Source organism: Solanum lycopersicum, chromosome 9 (genome assembly GCF_036512215.1).
Source record: "Solanum lycopersicum chromosome 9, SLM_r2.1".
Lineage (NCBI taxonomy): Eukaryota > Viridiplantae > Streptophyta > Magnoliopsida > Solanales > Solanaceae > Solanum > Solanum lycopersicum.
In genome coordinates this window covers 4,020,060-4,038,382 of record NC_090808.1, presented here as the reverse complement: position 1 = coordinate 4,038,382, position 18,323 = coordinate 4,020,060, and the positions used below count along the sequence as shown (strand labels likewise).

Sequence of the window (18,323 nt, the reverse complement as noted above, 5' to 3'; positions counted from 1 at the left end):
ATCTTTTAAAAGAAAATCGCTGCTATAACAGCGATTTCAGTTCTAAAAAGTTTTCTTTTTTTGAAAAATGTTGCATGGGTAGCGATGTTTAAAAAAAACAACGACGTCAATTTGGTCAAAGAAAATCGCTTTGTCAGAAGCAACTTTGCCCTTTTGATTACAAAATAAATAAATTGATGTGCCCTTTTAAAATTTTTAGCAATTTCTTTTTGTCCTTTTGTCTTTGAACTCCTATTTTATTAATTATTAGTACTATAAAAAAATACACTTAATAGTCAAATTAATTAATTAATTTTGATACTATTGATTAGATTAATATCTTTCATTTGTTATTTTACTATTAAAAAATTGAGTCAAAACCAATAAAACACATGATCAAAGATATTCAGTATATGAATTGGTGAAGGATTTTAAAATCACTAGTGATTTATACCGCTACGATTTTGCCTTCTAAAATCAATTAAAATAATAATACAATCAATATATTCTATCCGTTTATTTTTCAGAAATATACATAAAAACATATTATTATTTTTTTTGGAGGCTTAATTTAATTATGGTTGGATGACCAATTGTGGTCACAAATTAAACATAGTGTTGACCAACTAATTTAATAAAACTTTTATTCGATTCCATTTTCTACAACTGGAATTAATTAGTCATCTGTCAATTAAATAAAAGTTGTGGAAAATGGAATCAAATAAATAAAATTCAACTAAGTCTGTTGGTAAACATGTACTAGGTTTTAATTGTGGCTACATTAGATAAGAATGTATTAATAATTAATAAGTAATAATTTAGGTAATTTTAAATTAAAAAATAACTTGTAAAGGGTAATTGTAATATTACATTTGCATTGTATTTTTTTAATACAATATTATGTTAATATAATGGTTATACTATAATAAATATTGACATCATTTTAAAAAAAATTATACATATGCTATTATAAATATATTCTTTTAAATGATTTGATAAAGTATAAATATTTTTTATACCTCAATTGATAATACTATCAAACAGATGGAACTGCTATTTTCTTAATCAAAGATATTGTGTTTAAGCTCTTGGTATGAAAAAAAATCATTCATAGAGAATATTTTCCTCTTAATAAAGTTTTATACAATGCGAATTCATTAAATACAAATAACTAAATGAAAAAAAAAAAACTTAAAATTATTAATATTTTTTCATGGTCTTCTCTAATGAGTTAGTAAGTTAAGGTTTATTGGCAATAACAATAGAGACAAAAATATAGAGGTGGAAATTATTTAATTTGTGGAAAGATTTTTACAATTAATTAATAATATATAAATGCTCAAATTCTTTTGACCATTTAAAGAGGAAAAATGTTTGTGTAACTTTGACAACCAATTTTTTCCTCTTTAATTTGAGTCAACTCATAAATACATGAGTATTATGATAATAATATTAGAATATGTTATTATATTGAATACACGAGCTAGAAGTATTGAAAATATCTTTAAACTTTGCACAAAATATTAGTATGAGATATTCGTAAAACACTTATTTACTTAATTAACTGAACTTCAATACACCTTTGATCGTACAACATGAATAAAAATACACTCCTAAACTCCTGTCAAGTTTAGGGATATTTTGAATACTTTTCTCAGTGTTTATTAAGAGTCTCATGCTCCTATAAGAGTTTGAGATCACTTGCTTTGCCATGTAATCAAAAGTGTATCTAAATTTAATTAATTAAGTAGATAATGTTTTTAAGACCGATAATAATCAAAGGACAAAATTAATAATTTATGTTAAATTTAAAGTTATTTTCAATATATAAAACTATATGCATTAATGATGTAAGGAATTTTACATATTTATATGTATTAATTAATTATAGTAAGTTATTTTATTACTTTACTTTCTACCTTACTTATTTGACCATAGGCATAGTCTCCTGGGGAAGGAAGAATTCATCCGGATCTCCTTTCGTCGGAGAATTATATTATATATACAAATATAAAATTAAAATGATAAAAAAAAATTATATTATATATAAATATAAAATTATAAATATTTTTTAGATATATAATTATACAGCAATTGAAACAAAAGATAAACTTGTTTTTTGTTGTTTATGAAACAGCAGTTCATCAATTTTTTTTTAATTTTTTCTTTGTAATCGAATTCAGGTAAGTGTTCATTGGATGAAAATTCATGTTTATTATTGCAATAATTATACAATGATTTATTGGATTTACAAATTTTGATTTATGTGCGTTTGTTATTATGGTGTCGTAATTTTTTTGTTTTGAAAACTGGTTTCAAAATATTATTATTTTAAGCAGAAATTTCGTACTATACAATTATATACTTTTTGTTGATGTAGTATTTGTATATTATAAAGAAGATCAGTGTAAGCGAATACAAGTAATTGTTGGTGATAATTGTATATAGCCATAGATTAAGTGTTTTGCTTTTGATACAATTATATACTTTTTTTGATGTAGTATTTGTATATTAAAAAGAATATCAGTGTAAAATCAATTTAGTAATTTGATTGTATAATAGTGTTGTATTAATTATATATATGATCTCTTTGAATGATTTGAAATATTTTTTTTTTTTTGATAATTGTACAGATAATGGCTTCATTAGCTATTTTGGTTATGCATTATGGTTAATATGTGTACATGAATATAGTAGTTAAACATGACAATATATACAACTGTCTAAATGACTTTGTATATACTCCAATAATATATAAACTTAATATATACTAACTTCAATAATTTGTATATAATAAAATATACAAATTACAATCATATATGAAATTTTCCCATCTGTATAACTAAATCCAATTACTTTGTGTATATGTGTATACAAAAATAAAAATAATAATGAGCCTTTAATATACAATCCGCTACTACCACTATTAAAACTTAGTATATATGTATACAAAAAACAGTCAATTTTGAAAACAGTCATGGACAGATCAATTTTTGTATATGTATATAAACTTAATATATACTAACTTTAATAATTTGTATATAACTAATAAAATATACAAATTATAATCATAAATGAAATTTTGCCATTGTATAACTAAGTCCAATTACTTTTTGTATATATATACAAAAACAAAAATAATAATGAGCCTTTAATATACAATCTGCTACTACCACTTTTAAGACTTAGTATATTATTCATCATACATAACTTAAAGTATGTATAAAGTAATCAAATCCACAGACACATATACAAATATATAACTAAAACATGTGTGTACTAAACATGTAATATACTATATACAATTACGTGAATACAAAATTTACTTAAACAATAATTTTTTGTATATTGACATCTAAGTAACAAAAAATTGTATCTAAATTTGTGTTTTAAGTCACTACCTCATAATTATGATGTTCTTCAGATTCGTCAACTTCACATGCATTTTCCTCTGAATCAATGTTTATTGCTTTCCTCTTTCTTCCTCCTTGTACAATTTTAATGCCTCTAGCTTTAGCATTGTTAATAACTTCTTGAACTGCCGTAGGGTCATATTTTTTCTTTGATCTCAAATTCTTCTATTGTTTGTTCATGTTGAACTTGTTTTGATTTTACCATAGACCCTACATCAACCCCAAAATCTTGAGTTAAACCTATTGAAAACGATGGTAAATTGTCAACAAAATTGACATGCAATGGAATACCTCTGATAATCCTCATAGATGAAGATGATTCATTCATATTGTGACTAATTTGAGATCTAATAAGAACAAATAATCGATTATTTCATCAAAAAAAATGAAAAACCATAAGAAACACAATACATATACAATTGTTGAATAAGGAAAAAAAAGGAAAACGACTAAAATTTAGGAGTACCTACGAAGAATTCAACTTCGGGAGGGAGTAATTGAATTTTGGACAATTTGAAATTCAAATAGGAGAGATAATATTGTTTTGTGTAAAATTATATACAAAATTAAAAAAAAAAAGATTTTTATACTATTGATTATATAATAGGTGGTGGACCCCATTAATTATAGCAAAAAAAAAAAAACTGTAATTATAGAAAGTAAATAAATTAAACTATACCCCTATTATATAATTACTTAGGAATGTTTGCCATTCCATATAATTTTTCCTATTTATTTTCGATAATTATTATTTTTTATGTGGGTAAAAATAATTTGTTTGAATTTTCAAATAACTCAAAATCTATCGGTTGATGATGGAGGTATTCATAATTTGAGCAAACCTCACCTTTTAATGGATAAATCGAGTTGATATAAGTTTAGTAAAAAATGAGAAAGTTATAACTCGAGTTTCGTTCAACGCGTATTTATACTGAGATAGCTTGGATCGAAATGAGTTAAAAATTACAGGTTATAGTGCAATTCACTTAACTCACACCAAAGTACAATTTCTTTATCGCCTAATTTATTTTATTTTTTAATTATGATTACTATATATCAAATTTTAAAAATTAAAATAATATTTTTAAAAATATGATTAAGAAAACTCATAGAAAATAAAACTTCTAACATAATTATACAAATATAAATAATTTAAGAAAAAATCACTCAGTATATTATATATATATATATATGTAAGGATTAATATTATTACAACCTTTATATTCACTTTTTTAATTACTATTTAAAATTTTTTAATTACAAGTATTAACCGATCAATTTTAGTTTATAAATTAATTAATTTACTTCTTTCTCATTTTTTTTAAATAGCATTCGGAGAACGCAAATATGGTCGAGATTGAGAAAGAAAAGTGAAAAAAAATCTCGAGATAAATTTTGAAGTATTGAAGACTCGTAACTTATTTGATTGAATATATTTGAAAAGATTGTTATTAAATTTTTGTTGAGATTTATTTTTTCAAGTAGAGAAAGTAAGTTCAGTTGATATTTGAAAGTTAGAGTTGAATTGAATAATTTGAATTTTTTAAAATTAAATCGATATTAAAATATTTGATTGTGATACTTAGACTTAAAACAAATTTGAAATAAAAATGTATTGGTGAAATCTCTTTGAAGTTTATGGTGATAAGACAGAGATGGTGAACAATTTGTTCCAATGCAAAATAATTAAACTCGAACATAAACATCGAATAAAAATAAAAAAATCATAATATAGTTCACTATATAATTTCTAAATAATTTGTTTAGTGTTACTACATGATATTCACCTACTTTAGTAAATTCACTAAAACTTGTGGTAAGTTCATCCATCCAAAAATATTAATGATTCGTTATAATATTTTGTATTAAAGTCCTAATAAGATTCGTAATTAGTTAGCCATATAATTCTTTTGATAATTAAGCTCGAACTCTTTATTTGAAATTTATTTTTACACAACTTATTTTAACGAAATCAAAAATTAAATAACGATACAAAATAATTGTATTGGTAGAAATCACCCCAAGATTTATGTGAACACATGTTAGCCAATTACAAGGGGGCCCTTATTTACTTTTTGTATGTATGTGTCTTTGCCTTTGATGAATTATTGTTAAAATTATTTTTTGGATTATTTATAAATTATTGGTTTAAATTATGATGATATTTGAATTATTAGTTAGTTTCGAAATTGTTTATTTTATTACAATTATATTATAATAATGGGATAATTGTTTCATATATATAATAAAATAATTAATTTCATGTGATATTACAATTCATGAGAAAATTCTATCTGTTTATACCAAATTGTTAGGATCGAAATAATCGTGACAACATTCAAGAGTTTATAATTACAAATGGAAGTGATGAATCAGACGACACATAAAATTATGATTTGGCCTATTAGCCTACATATGATATAATATTAATATAAAAAATATATTCTAAAAACTATATTAAGAGAATAAATCTCCTCTTAAACGACACTTGTTATATAAAAATATAGATCAAATTCATACAATCAAACTTAACTTGTTTTGGACTAAAACATAGTTATCGTTTTAATTTATTTTTTTTTGTCCTCCATTTTGTGGCCACAAATCTGAGCGTGATTTCCACTCTTAATTTAAAAAATCATAAAAAAAAAAAATATATTGTAGAAAAAAATCATAACCTTGTCCCCTCCATTATCATAAAAAAACAATATATTTTCAACTTCTTGTCCTAAATTAACATCTCGACCTTGAAGTATCTCCACTGAAAAAACCTTATAATAAATCTCTGTCTACTTCAGATATTTGACTACTACCAAACAAAAACATCATTTTTAACCTGCTTCCAATCACGCGTGCACACAGAAATACATCATTCTTCTTTCGTTTTTACGTGTTCGATATCCATATATAGAGGTTCAGACTTAAAAATTATAATTACGAATGAGAAATATCTATCAATCCACTACGTTTATAGCTTATTGAACATCAGAATCTCCATGGATGGACTCTGACTCTAAATGAAGGAATATGAGCTTTATCAACATTGAAAAGCTTTCTATGATACTCGTATAAAATTAGATAATTATAAAAGAACGAAAACATCTAAATTATGTGACAATCTCTACATCTTCTAAAATGACAGAAAATTGAATTGTATTTTTCTGTACAAATGACAACATCCCTAAACTCTCTTCAAGAACACCATTACTCTTCAAATTCTTGATCTCTTAAATAAAAACAAATTCATGTCAGCTTCTAGTAACAAAACTAGCTATTTTGGTTTAGAAAACAAATGAATAATAACTAAACAGAGAAAAGTCGAGCTCCGCGATTAAATCTGAATTATAAGACCTATTTACATGAAGCTCTTGGAATTTCTTTAGCAAATGGCAATAATGTTAGGATCACAATTAGAAGAATTACTAATTGAGTCAGTCTCCTCATAGCTAAATATATTTTTTTTAATGTTCCTATCACTTATATTTGCTCTATTCGAGATAAGATGAGATCAAGACTCGATATTAAGTTTGGTAAGATGGACCAAACCCTACCATGGATGAGCTAAAGCTTATAGCTAGTTGCAACAAACAAATGGAACCCAGTAAGTACTTGCCTGCTAAGAGATCATCTTGACAACTTAAGTATGGCCCTTATTCACGACATCGCAACAACAATGCTGCTGAATTTAGAGCGATAATCATTGTGTTTGGAGCATGGACTCAATATTGTTTCCATTAAGACTAATTTACTCCTTACAGTTCAAACTATTAAGGGGAAATCAAATCATGTGCATGGCAAACTATTCATTTATATATGATACTAAAATTAATAATAGCTGAATACTAGCCTTACTTTAATAGTAGTAACTTACAAATTAAGATACTAACTAGAACCTCTTCCAAAATGTATAAAGATATTTATAGTTTCTTAAATCAAAACTTAAGTTCATGCTTCATGCATACTTGGAGGAGCATTACCAGGTCTAAAATTGTCTCTGGTCAGTTGTATCCTGGGAAGTAAGCTGACGCTCAAGGAAAATTTGAGATGAAGCATCCCAGAGATCCTTTGCGAGTTTGGAGTTATAAGAAAGCCCAGAAGATCTTAGAGTTCTACCATTTCCTCCAAAGAAGTATACTCCCGAGGTTTCCTGGTACAGTCATCAAAGTTCAAGAACATTTTATCACAGTTCAAGATGAAATAGAAGAAGTAGTAGCAATAGCGCAAATGTTCCAATAACTGAATCATAAAGCAGCTAATGAGAATAGCAATTATAAGATGTTCGGTCACCCTCCTCTGTGATGTATGCTGAAATCAAGATCCTAAAATCTGTGGATAGATTCAGAGAAAAGATGAAGAGAGAGAGGCAAATTAGTATGGACATCGGCTGAAGAGAGACGGCATAAATATGTCACTACAGAATGGTTAAGGAAGTCTCATAGGCAATATGTAAAAAGGACGATATCGATGTGTTCCAGTTGCATTTATCTCGTAAACAATATGCAACTCATAAAAGTAAACTGTTGTAATACCCTATCTTGTGAATGTACTTGCTTCTGTGGCTTATTTATTACATGGCATGAGAACATATATCACCATTTCAGGTTTGATAGGATTTAGCAGTGTGTTCAACATTGATTGTAAGGGGAAACTATGAGCTATGGACTTGTGAAAGATGATATTGGTTGCAATTGGTCAGTATATACGGAATTAGGCAAAATAATATAAGCACCTTATAGCATGCAACAGTTAGAATTTTTGTATTTTGGGTGCACCACCAAAAATAGAGATAAAAGAAACTACTGTGGCAATTGATCCCTGTTCCTCTAGGTAAATAACTCAGCATTCAACCTAGTGCACTATTAAGCCTTTTTAGGTGCATTAGTGTCAGTAGATAATATTAGATCAATTCTAGAAAATATGTGCACAATACCTAGTTTGACAGTAAAATCATGGTACATGTGCACCATATATTGGGCTATAACCCTGGACAGTAGCACAGGGCTACTTGATTGCTAGAGGGATCAAGGAATTGTACTGGATTGCTATAGCATGAGTCAATCACTACACTGTGCACAGAGGGGGTAAGGACTTAGATGAGGCAGTAGTGTACTGTGTAAACGTGCTGACAAAATTCAATAAGATTGTTATAGTGCTAGAGTGACCATTGTAGTGGTTGCCCTACAGTGTCAAGAATATAACATGATCTCTATAGCAACGCTAGTGCAAACAATTAAACAATTATCAAGAAAGCACTAATACGGGTCTTCCCAAATTTTACCCAAAAACACTTTCCAAATAGCAAGGACACATATTATGAAGGGGAGAACTGAGCTCCATTCAATCCAAACAGCTAATAAGGTGAGTAAGGCATTGGCTATTTTAACTTCTTATTTTATCAAAACTTGATCCTTACCATGAATGCATGAAACTAAATATACACATCATTGGGAGAAATTCACAACTCAAAAACGAATTTCTTGAGTCATTGACTAGAAGAGTAACATTTTAGTGATGCATGGTAGAGTAACAGCGACATTGCAAAGTTGGACATCTAAAAGCAGGAAGAGAAGATCAAGGGTGTGGGAGGTTTCCATTTAAATCTTAATGTGGGCTAGTATGGAAGGAAAGAGTTTAAGGGATTGAATATGACTTCGTATCTTTGAAGAGAAGTCTCTTGTATCTAATTTCTATTGGGTCCACCCATGAGATCCCGTGTCTTTGGTAGACAAACCATATTTGAGCAAAGGTTCCCTACTTCTGGTATACTGCTCACATACGGGAGCCTTTCCCAACACTAATAGAATTATTCAACTTACTGAAAAATTATGAAAAGAAAATAATAAAGGAAGTCCCTTAGCTGCACGACGAATGGGAGCAAACTTGGATAGTTTACTCATTGTTATGGTAGTGAGATGCTAATCCATAAGTATGATGAGATTCCACATCTACTTGATGATTAAAAGTGATGTGGATGGTATCACTAGATCCTCGGTGACTGAAAGTGGACATGGATGGGTTCACCAAGCTGCTAAGTTGGGCGCAGACATGGATGGTTAAACTAAGAACGTGAAGCTAATGAACTTAAAGAGTAATTACCTAACTATATGTTAACTGGTAAGCTCGTCAGGCCGGTATTTTGGATTTTGACAGTTGTTGACCTGTGTCAGGCTTTCCCTACTATATTTGACAGCATCAACTGTGGTTATATGAATGAAAGGAAAACACAACCCAGTTAGTTTCTGGAAACCAATTAATCTAGAACATAGTACTATTCAGTATGGGTGCAGAACTCCCCTCAATAGATACGTGCTTCCAATATGACAATATGCCACCCTCTTGCAACGCTACCTGAACTCTTTTATTTTATTTTTATTTTTTATGAGTCTTTAACTTTTTATTGATCAGATATTTCACAATCCACATGATTTGTCAATCTCATTATCTGTGGTGAAATAGCAGAACTTCTTCTGCAGGAGCATTATTCTTCATTTAAAATACAAAATGGGGGAATCCATCGACTATACGAGTACTTTAGCCTAATTTCATAGAGAAAGCAAGTTCCAAAGAGTTTTGTGCTTCAGCTTCTACGAGAATATTGTAAGCATTGACCAAACAGGAAATTAAATCAAAGAAATGAACCAATAAATTGAGAGCCAATTGATACATATCACAAAACAGAAGATAGGAAAGGCTGCAGGGCAGACTCACTGGTGGCGCATGTACTGCATCTAGAACAGAGCTAATTCCTACTTCGGGGGACTGCAAAAGGCCCAAAAGTTTCAAAACGAAGAAAGCCAACCATGAGAGGGATGAAGGAATTTCTCGCATAATGTTGGTTTTCACAACTCCAGGGTCTGCAGCACTTCATCATTCCAGAACAAAAACAAAAGAAGTGTTCAGGCAAATAAAATCACCACTTAAGACACATATAAAGGGATCGTTAATCATTTAAGATTACATGATCTAAGTTACAAAAGTAAGACAAGTAAAAAATTGGAAAGAAATATTAGAAGCTAAAAGGCTGAAAGTAACACACATTCACAATTCGCAGCTTTCAGTGTAAATCAAATGGTTGTTTCTGACTGAGAGGGCAGGCAATAGTGAGGCTGAAAGTAGATTAACATGGTGGAGCAATTTTCTTTTACACACGCTTTGCTCCAAACTACTTTACTTTTGATGACCAATTCAGGCGTCACAGACTCTACTACTTTCCAAATATGTCATAGATAGCAACGGAAGGATCTAAAATTAAGCCCACGTCTCGGTTATCTTCTCAATGGGCATGAAAATGCATTCATTAACAAAAACTAAATGAGCACAGAATGACTTCTTTTTCTAATTCTACTTCAGAAAGTCATAGAGACTAATGCATCACAACCCTACAACTGAAGCACTCTACAGTGCCCATAAATTACAAAAATTATGCTCCTTTGAAGACGATAAGCAAACATAGTGTGGAAAACTACATTGAAATCAATATCCCCTTCAGAAAGTATCATAGTTCTACCCTCTTCGTGATGTAACTATCATGTTACACCCAGAAAAGCTCAGTTTACACTTACATATGCAGAATCATGAAAAACAAAATTAGCCTACAATTTGGTTTCTAGGTAACTGGATATGGACAAACAGATGACACGACAGGAAAAGTATGAATAAACTGTACAAACCAACACAAACGATGAGCTTTACCTTAATATACAAACACATTCTTGAAAGATATAGAATTAAATTGATAAACATAATGGCTTATGAGGTGACATAGAGAACCTAAATTTTTTTGTAAAGGAGAACATAGACATACATGACAGAGACACTATGTGATTTCTCCGCCAGACCAACTTGCCGATGAAGCTCATATGTGAAGAGCAGAAGGCATACTGCAAGAGAAATGGCGAGAGATTCTAGGAGTCAATGAGTTCAAAGATAGTAACGGTCACTTTAATCTGGAAAGTTGAACTTACATTTTGAGTACTCATATACATGAGCAAATGGATAGGAACTTAATTTTGAAAACCACTGCCCAGATATTGTTTCTCTGGTGACCTCCATGCTAGACACTATCAATCAAGTAGAAAATGCCAAATTACAGTCTTATTCGTATGTTCACCAATAACAGCCAAAAGAACAATTCCAAAAAAATTGCAGTTCTGGTTAAATTCTTATCAACAAAACTACCCTCATCAATTTATATTCTACTATAGTTCAGGAAAAAAGACATAAATGAACACGATACAAGAAGCATTCTTAGCAGAGATTTTAATGACACAAAATGTTCCAATGGCATCTGTCCTTTTAGCAATAAAGAATCTATAATTTTCTAGCTCATTATCCCGGATCTCTAAGGCTGAGTTGTTAATCAGCTAGAAGGCTTCAAAATGACAGAATTGACACTAGTCCTAACACTGAAGACTATAGTGTAGAGGAATAAAATGAAGAATGTCAAAGATATTAGCACAGATGAACATATAAAGCAACATAACATGCATTAGAGTAATTTACCAATGTGCTTCTGAGTTTCGACACAAGCCAACACCTTTTTTATTTACATACCGAGTGTCTGTGATGCTGATAAACATTTAGTGTACAAATACTGATAGTATATGAATTGTACCTACCATTTCGATGCGTGAATGATGTAACATTAACAACACGAGAAGGGATAGGGCTCAGTTCTAGAAGCGGCAAAAGAAGTTTTGTAAGACAAAATGGACCAATATAATTAGTTGAAACCATCCTGCAGAAAAAAATATAAAAATGTCCAATTAGCACATAATTTATGTGTCTCTCGGGATTATCAAAAACCTCATAGCAGCGGGAGAAAAAGGGTACAAAGAGAAAGACTAGCTCCTATCAGTCCGTGCAACTAACCAGTGTGGGATCCTCACAAAAATAAGGCAAAATGTGAAATGGTTGCACATTAAAGGCAAGCGGAGGCCTTGATCCCCATGCAGCATTATCTAAATCACAAGAACATTCTACTAAAGGTCTAATCTCTTATCTGATAAGTGAAGTTGGGATAGATAGTGTTGATTAATAGTGCAGGATCCTAACAAAAAAAAATGTGAAGTTTGTTGCGCATTAACGACAAGTGGGGGTGTTGATCCCAATGCAGCATTATCTAAATCACAAGAACATTCTACTAAATGTTTCGCTGCTAAACTGATAAGTGAAGTCGGGATAGATAGTGCCAACTAAAATGCTCTTCAATATTGTGTTTCATATCTCTGTAAGATTTTCTCTGTTCTATTAGTGCAAGGAGTAGAAGAAAGAGTTCTTCCACAAGAATAAAGGATGAAACACATATATTTGCAGTTTTGCTAGAGAAGAATGCTCAAGCCAACCTATAGCAAGGATAGTCAGAATGAAGAAAAGCAGTATATAAAGATTTAGGTGGTTTACTGATCACATTGTTCTTTAGTGATTCTGTATGACGTCGCAAGGATTCCAGCATTATTTATTAAGAGCTGGACAGAGCAATGCAAATCTGAGTCCAACAGCCACTGTTGAAGGGAGTGTTTGAAGCTCAAGATTGACTTGCATGATGACAAATCAACCTGAAAAGCTTTTACACAAGCATCATCTATCTGTTCTTTGATTTCAGACACAACCTGTGAAACAAGAATAATGAGAATATCTTAAAGCAGAATCAACAAAAGCCAATGACTCAATTACAGTACCTTTGACAATGAGTGCAATGACCTTCCAGCTGCAAGTATTAGAGGATCAGTTAAACCATACTAGCATTGACTTAGAGGTGTGAAGGTTTCACTAGAAACTGTTGACAATTAAAATCTTTAGTTGCATGAACAATAAAAAGAGAAGAAAAGGTTGCACATGTAATTGGTATAAAAGTAGCCTTCTACTGAATCGAGTTCTAATATCATAGTTAACAATCTACTAAAATCACCAGATAATATATTTGTCATATGGAATGGCCATTTAAGATACTAAATAGAAAAAAACAAAAAGATTCCTGATCTAAGACAACAAGAAAGCCAGAAGATAATGGAAAAAGGGAACTAATTAGTGAAGACTTGGAAACAAGAATTTTCTTCCTAAATTTCTTTGCCAAGCAGTTAATCAACAAAAAGCCTTAAATAGTTGAGACAATTCCTTGTATAACGAATTATGGATTCTGTTGGGAAAAAAAGTCTATCAGCTACAAGGGAACAGTTAAATATGAACTCAATTACATCTAAGTGCCTCCTTATAGCGTAAGTCGCTGGACATAATTAATCAAATTTTGATTGAAAGCACACCAACGACACAAATTCGTCAAAGGTCAGCCCAGGAAATAATCTTTGACACTCTCCATTTGTGTGGACGGATGTCACATAAGCTACTAGGGATAACAAAAAGGTTAGATTTAAAAAATTTCATCTTTTAATTAGAACATCTTTTTGAATTTATAAATCAATAGATTTGTAAATTTGCAGTGTAGTTCTCATGGAGAGTGCTTCTCCATACATACACTCAATCTTTTAACAAGTATAAATAAAATTAGAACGACATTTCATTTTTTTTGAATCATATCAAGGAAAGAAGCCCACCAAGAATAACGCAATAGCCTTCTTTAGCAAGGGCATAGGAAACAGCAGCACCCAAACCAGATGTGGCCTGTAAATGATTGCAAATTAACACCAATAAGAACAAGACACAGATGGTAATGTGAAGCATCTATAGCTTGTATCAATTGGCACATATATCTATGGATAGAAAAAATTGGTTAAGCCGAAAAGACTTCCTTGGAGGCAAAAATTAAGATATCTATGGAACATGGTGATACCGGTAACTTTCCACCAGCAACAAGTACCAGGTTACTCTGTCCAATGAGGCTAGGACAATGGTTGTACTACTTTTGCTATTGAACTTGATCCAAAACCTAAGTGTGGCACTAATTAACAAGAAAAAATTGTTTATTCTTAAGCTCGTTATGCTCACAACTGGAGTAGATAAAGTAACAGATTCAAGTTTTCCTCTAATTAAATCAGAGAGTGTGTGTTCACTCTTAGACTACACGGTATAAGTAATATATATGCAGCAGAATTCAGAAATATGTTTAGGGGGAAAGACATGACCACGAGTTAAGAAAAATACCCTTGAAAAGACTAAAGGAACGGGGAATGACTACCTCCATAATAGTCACTCATATACACACACAAAGACCCTTAAAAACTAGCCCCTCCCATGTCAGGTGATTCAAAAAGATTAAGTTTTTTTTATGATTGTGATGTCAGAGCCAACTTTCGTACACCTCGACTATTTCCACAGGATACCTTCCAGCTGTGAGCTGTCCCACGGCCAGTACTCATAACTTCCTATTCAGTGCTCCTATTAACTGCTGAGAAATTCAGTGGTTTGACTCATACTTGGTAAAGCAATATTGAAACAAGCTTCCCCTTGGATAAAGAAAACATCAGCAGACTTGGTTTCTCCCTCTTTACATGTTAACAAATTTCGAACCAGACCTTTTTAATGGGTTAGAGGCATCCGTTTCAGATACCCTAACTAGCTCGTTCGTCACATGTGATTGAAAGATTAGACTTAGTTTCTGAATCCCGTCAGACTCTTTAAAGGGTCAAACACATCAGCTTGAGATAGCCTAACTATCTCATCTAACAGGTGATTGACCAGCCAACTTTATGTCACCATTTGAGCTCAAGCCATCGCTTTTACCAAACAACAAGTATCAAGTAACTCTTCGTGCAAAGACTAAGCCAGATAGGAAGAATCACCTACAATTTTTTTAATCTCCACTGAGATTTGAACCAAAAACCTCGTAACTCTCAACCACTACTACGCCACCACAAAAATACAATTGCATCAACATTAACAAAATTAAGATTGATGGCAAATTGATTGAAAATAACTTTTTGTATTAGCTAGTGTGACCTAAATCATTTACCATAACATAATCACATAAAACTACCAAAAAGAAAAGACCTACAACATACTTACACCTGTAATTATGCAGATTGATTTTCCGATAGCAGCATTAGATGATGATGATGATTTAGATGAACAACGATCATGTAATTTGGATTTACGCGAGAAATGGATTTGGGAAAACAACTGCAAGTAAGATAGAATGAGAGATAGAGTCCAACAAACAGCCATTCTCCAGAACTGTGCTTTGCATAGAAAACTTAAAGCTTCCATTAAACCCATTTTGCAACTGAAATCTCTCATGGAAAGTAGAAAATGGCATATTTGTGAGCACGAACAATTACATAGCCATAGCCATGAGAGGGCTTTGAGAGTTTGTAATATGTGTGTAAAATATTGATAATTTTTGTCCTCTCATTAAATTAACTTATGTGCTTTTAATTAAATTTATTCTTTTTTTCTTTATTATGATCTTTTTTTTATTTACTTTTCTCATCATTTTAGTTTCTAACTTTCAACTTTGATTCTTTAAATTATCTATCTATTTTTGTCACAATTGATTGATGGGAAAGTATGGGTATAAGCAAATATATATTAGCTATAGTTTGTCTTTAATTATAATTTGTGATTTATTTTTAGTAAAAAAAATTGACAAATTTTTATATTAGTCAATTTGAGATAACATCTGTTTAATTTTAAATTGATCAAAATAAATTAACAGATTTATCCAACTTTGAATAGGTTAGACAAGTTATTATATCAAGTGACAAATATTTATCTTTAAAATCGTTTGCGCATAAATGACTTGTCAAAACCACCTTTAAAAATCGTTTTATTGAAGTTATGTCTTTGCTAAGATCAGACTTAAGAGACTTTGATATCCATGTGGTGAAGACATGTATTTGTGAAAATATGACAGAAATTAAATAAACCAATAGGTTGATTTTCTATATTTGTTCTTTTTTAATGTATTTTCTTAAAATTACCAAATTGGAATATTGCATCCGATTACTTATCTTTTTGAGCATATGAATTTAGATATAAATATGATTATAATTTTTCTTGAAAATAGTTATACGATTCGATTCAGATATAATGTTGCGACGATAATGTGACCCATCAACATCTGCAAGTGTGAGAAAACAAAAGGAATAGAAGCAAGAGTTTCATCAATTGGACGAAGGCTAAACACCCACTTTATTCCTGTTGCATTGCAGAGTACTAATGGTTTAGACATTTCATCATCACACGAAAGGGGAAAATATTAAACACGTTTTCAAGTAGAGCTCGCTCTGACTAATTCTAACCAGTATACATACACAATTGGTACATATGATACACAACAGAATGTCAATTTGGCTGATGGTTTGAAAGGACTGAGACTTGATTATGGAATGTTCTACGCCTCTAAATCGTTCAACAGAACTTGCTGTTGAAGTGGCATTCTCCTTCTCTAGTTTGGACAAGGCTGAGACATTTTATATGTTTGCAGATTGATAACTCACTAGTGAAAAGTTTTGGTGTTGGCGGTAAAGTATGCATATAACATTGAGGGTTTATCCAACGTTAGCAATCCATGACACAGCACAATTATTTGCCTTCAATAATGGCACAGAGACAATCACCATTGAGATTAAACTTTAGCCAAAAAACAAGTAGAAACAGAGAGATAGCTCTTTTACCTTGGCATTTCATGCATTACGATCTATTGGTTGGTTCCTATAGAACCTATTCATTAAAATATCGCTGTTCAAATTGTGTGTAACCTCCAGGCAAGTATCCAAGTAACAAATAACTTTTACTTGCTCGAATCTCAACTATTTGACTATGATACTAACTTTTTTGCATCATCCAAGTTGCAAAGGGATCAAAAACCGACCACTCTTTAATATCTCCTTCTCCCTTGGCCTGATAGAAGGTACTGAATCGGCCTGATCAGAGATCTTGGCTTTTCTTGTTCTAATATTGCGAATAAACTATAGGAGCAGATAATAATAGTCACTACAAACACCACATTGGATACATCCTATATATTACTGATCAGAAGGCAAACTTACATAAAAACCAACAAGATGTCGCCATTATCACTTCAAACTTTAGGTTACACCAGGATTCGATTGCCTCATGAAATGAAAAGAAGAAATAACGGCACCACTAAAATAAAGAACCTATACTACAAGGCTCCACTTATACAAGGTATGTGGCCTTGTCACCACAAAAGATTTCACAGATATAGCAGGATTACCCTCAAACGCGAACAAATTATACAGACTTGAAGTAGTCGTCCAAATTAAGTTCTCCAATATGGAGAAAAACAGCAATCAACTGACAATATTAGAACATGAAATCTCCAACTGTAATAAGGTTCTAGGTTAATATGGTATCCCCACACCTTAACATTTCTTCCCAATATTGGGACTGAAAACAGAGAAGGTTATAGCTAACATCGAGAGATAAGCACTAGATCCATTCATTGAAGAAAAGTCTTTTAAGAATTAAAAGACCAGGAATCACTCTTTGAGTCAAAGATGGCTTGTAAGCAGGCCCAAAAGTCATCTAAAGGTTTTGTCAATCAATTAACTAGTATAGCAGTTGAAATGCATCATGATGTTGACAAAGTACAGAACAATATGATTTATAGACATTTCAACTAGACAGCGGGACTGCAAGATAAGAAAATTGTGGTTAAAATCATTTTAATTATAGTCGTTTCAAGGGAGGAGCCACATAATCTTCACAGTAGTAATCACTCGGCCAGTATGAAAAGTCATTATGTGGACCATGAAAATGTAAATATATGATTACATCAAATAATTGGCAACTACCCAGTGAAATGTATAAGATGTAAACTATACATGGCACCATGTGACAGATGGAGATAAACACACTTCAACAAGGAAGGTAACTACCTGAAGAAGGCTCGCTACTAGACACGCTTAACTAAGCTGGATCTTAAGATGAACTATCAAAACTTACAGCAGTTCAAGGAAAATGATAATGACATCAATGCAAATCTCTGTATGGCTGGCTGGAGGCTATATATCC

The 18,323-nt window shown here is 31.1% G+C and overlaps 1 protein-coding gene across 2 annotated transcripts; it reads right to left on the bottom strand.

The window, feature by feature from the left end:
• Positions 1-7,177: 7,177 nt before the first annotated feature.
• On the bottom strand, positions 7,178-15,695 carry LOC101246081 (uncharacterized). Of its 2 annotated transcripts, none has more exons than XM_010327595.4 (9): positions 15,351-15,695; positions 13,943-14,009; positions 13,070-13,098; positions 12,792-13,000; positions 12,008-12,126; positions 11,354-11,449; positions 11,194-11,269; positions 10,098-10,251; positions 7,178-7,715 (listed from the first exon to the last, which is right to left on the bottom strand). In XM_010327595.4, exons 1-9 carry the CDS (start codon positions 15,579-15,581, stop codon positions 7,701-7,703), a joined length of 996 nt encoding a protein of 331 aa, XP_010325897.1. In that variant the 5' UTR covers positions 15,582-15,695; the 3' UTR covers positions 7,178-7,700. The 2 variants fall into 2 exon arrangements, with proteins under 2 accessions (XP_010325897.1, XP_004246485.1); XM_004246437.5 differs by having other exon boundaries at positions 7,178-7,536; positions 15,351-15,693.
• Positions 15,696-18,323: the final 2,628 nt, after the last annotated feature.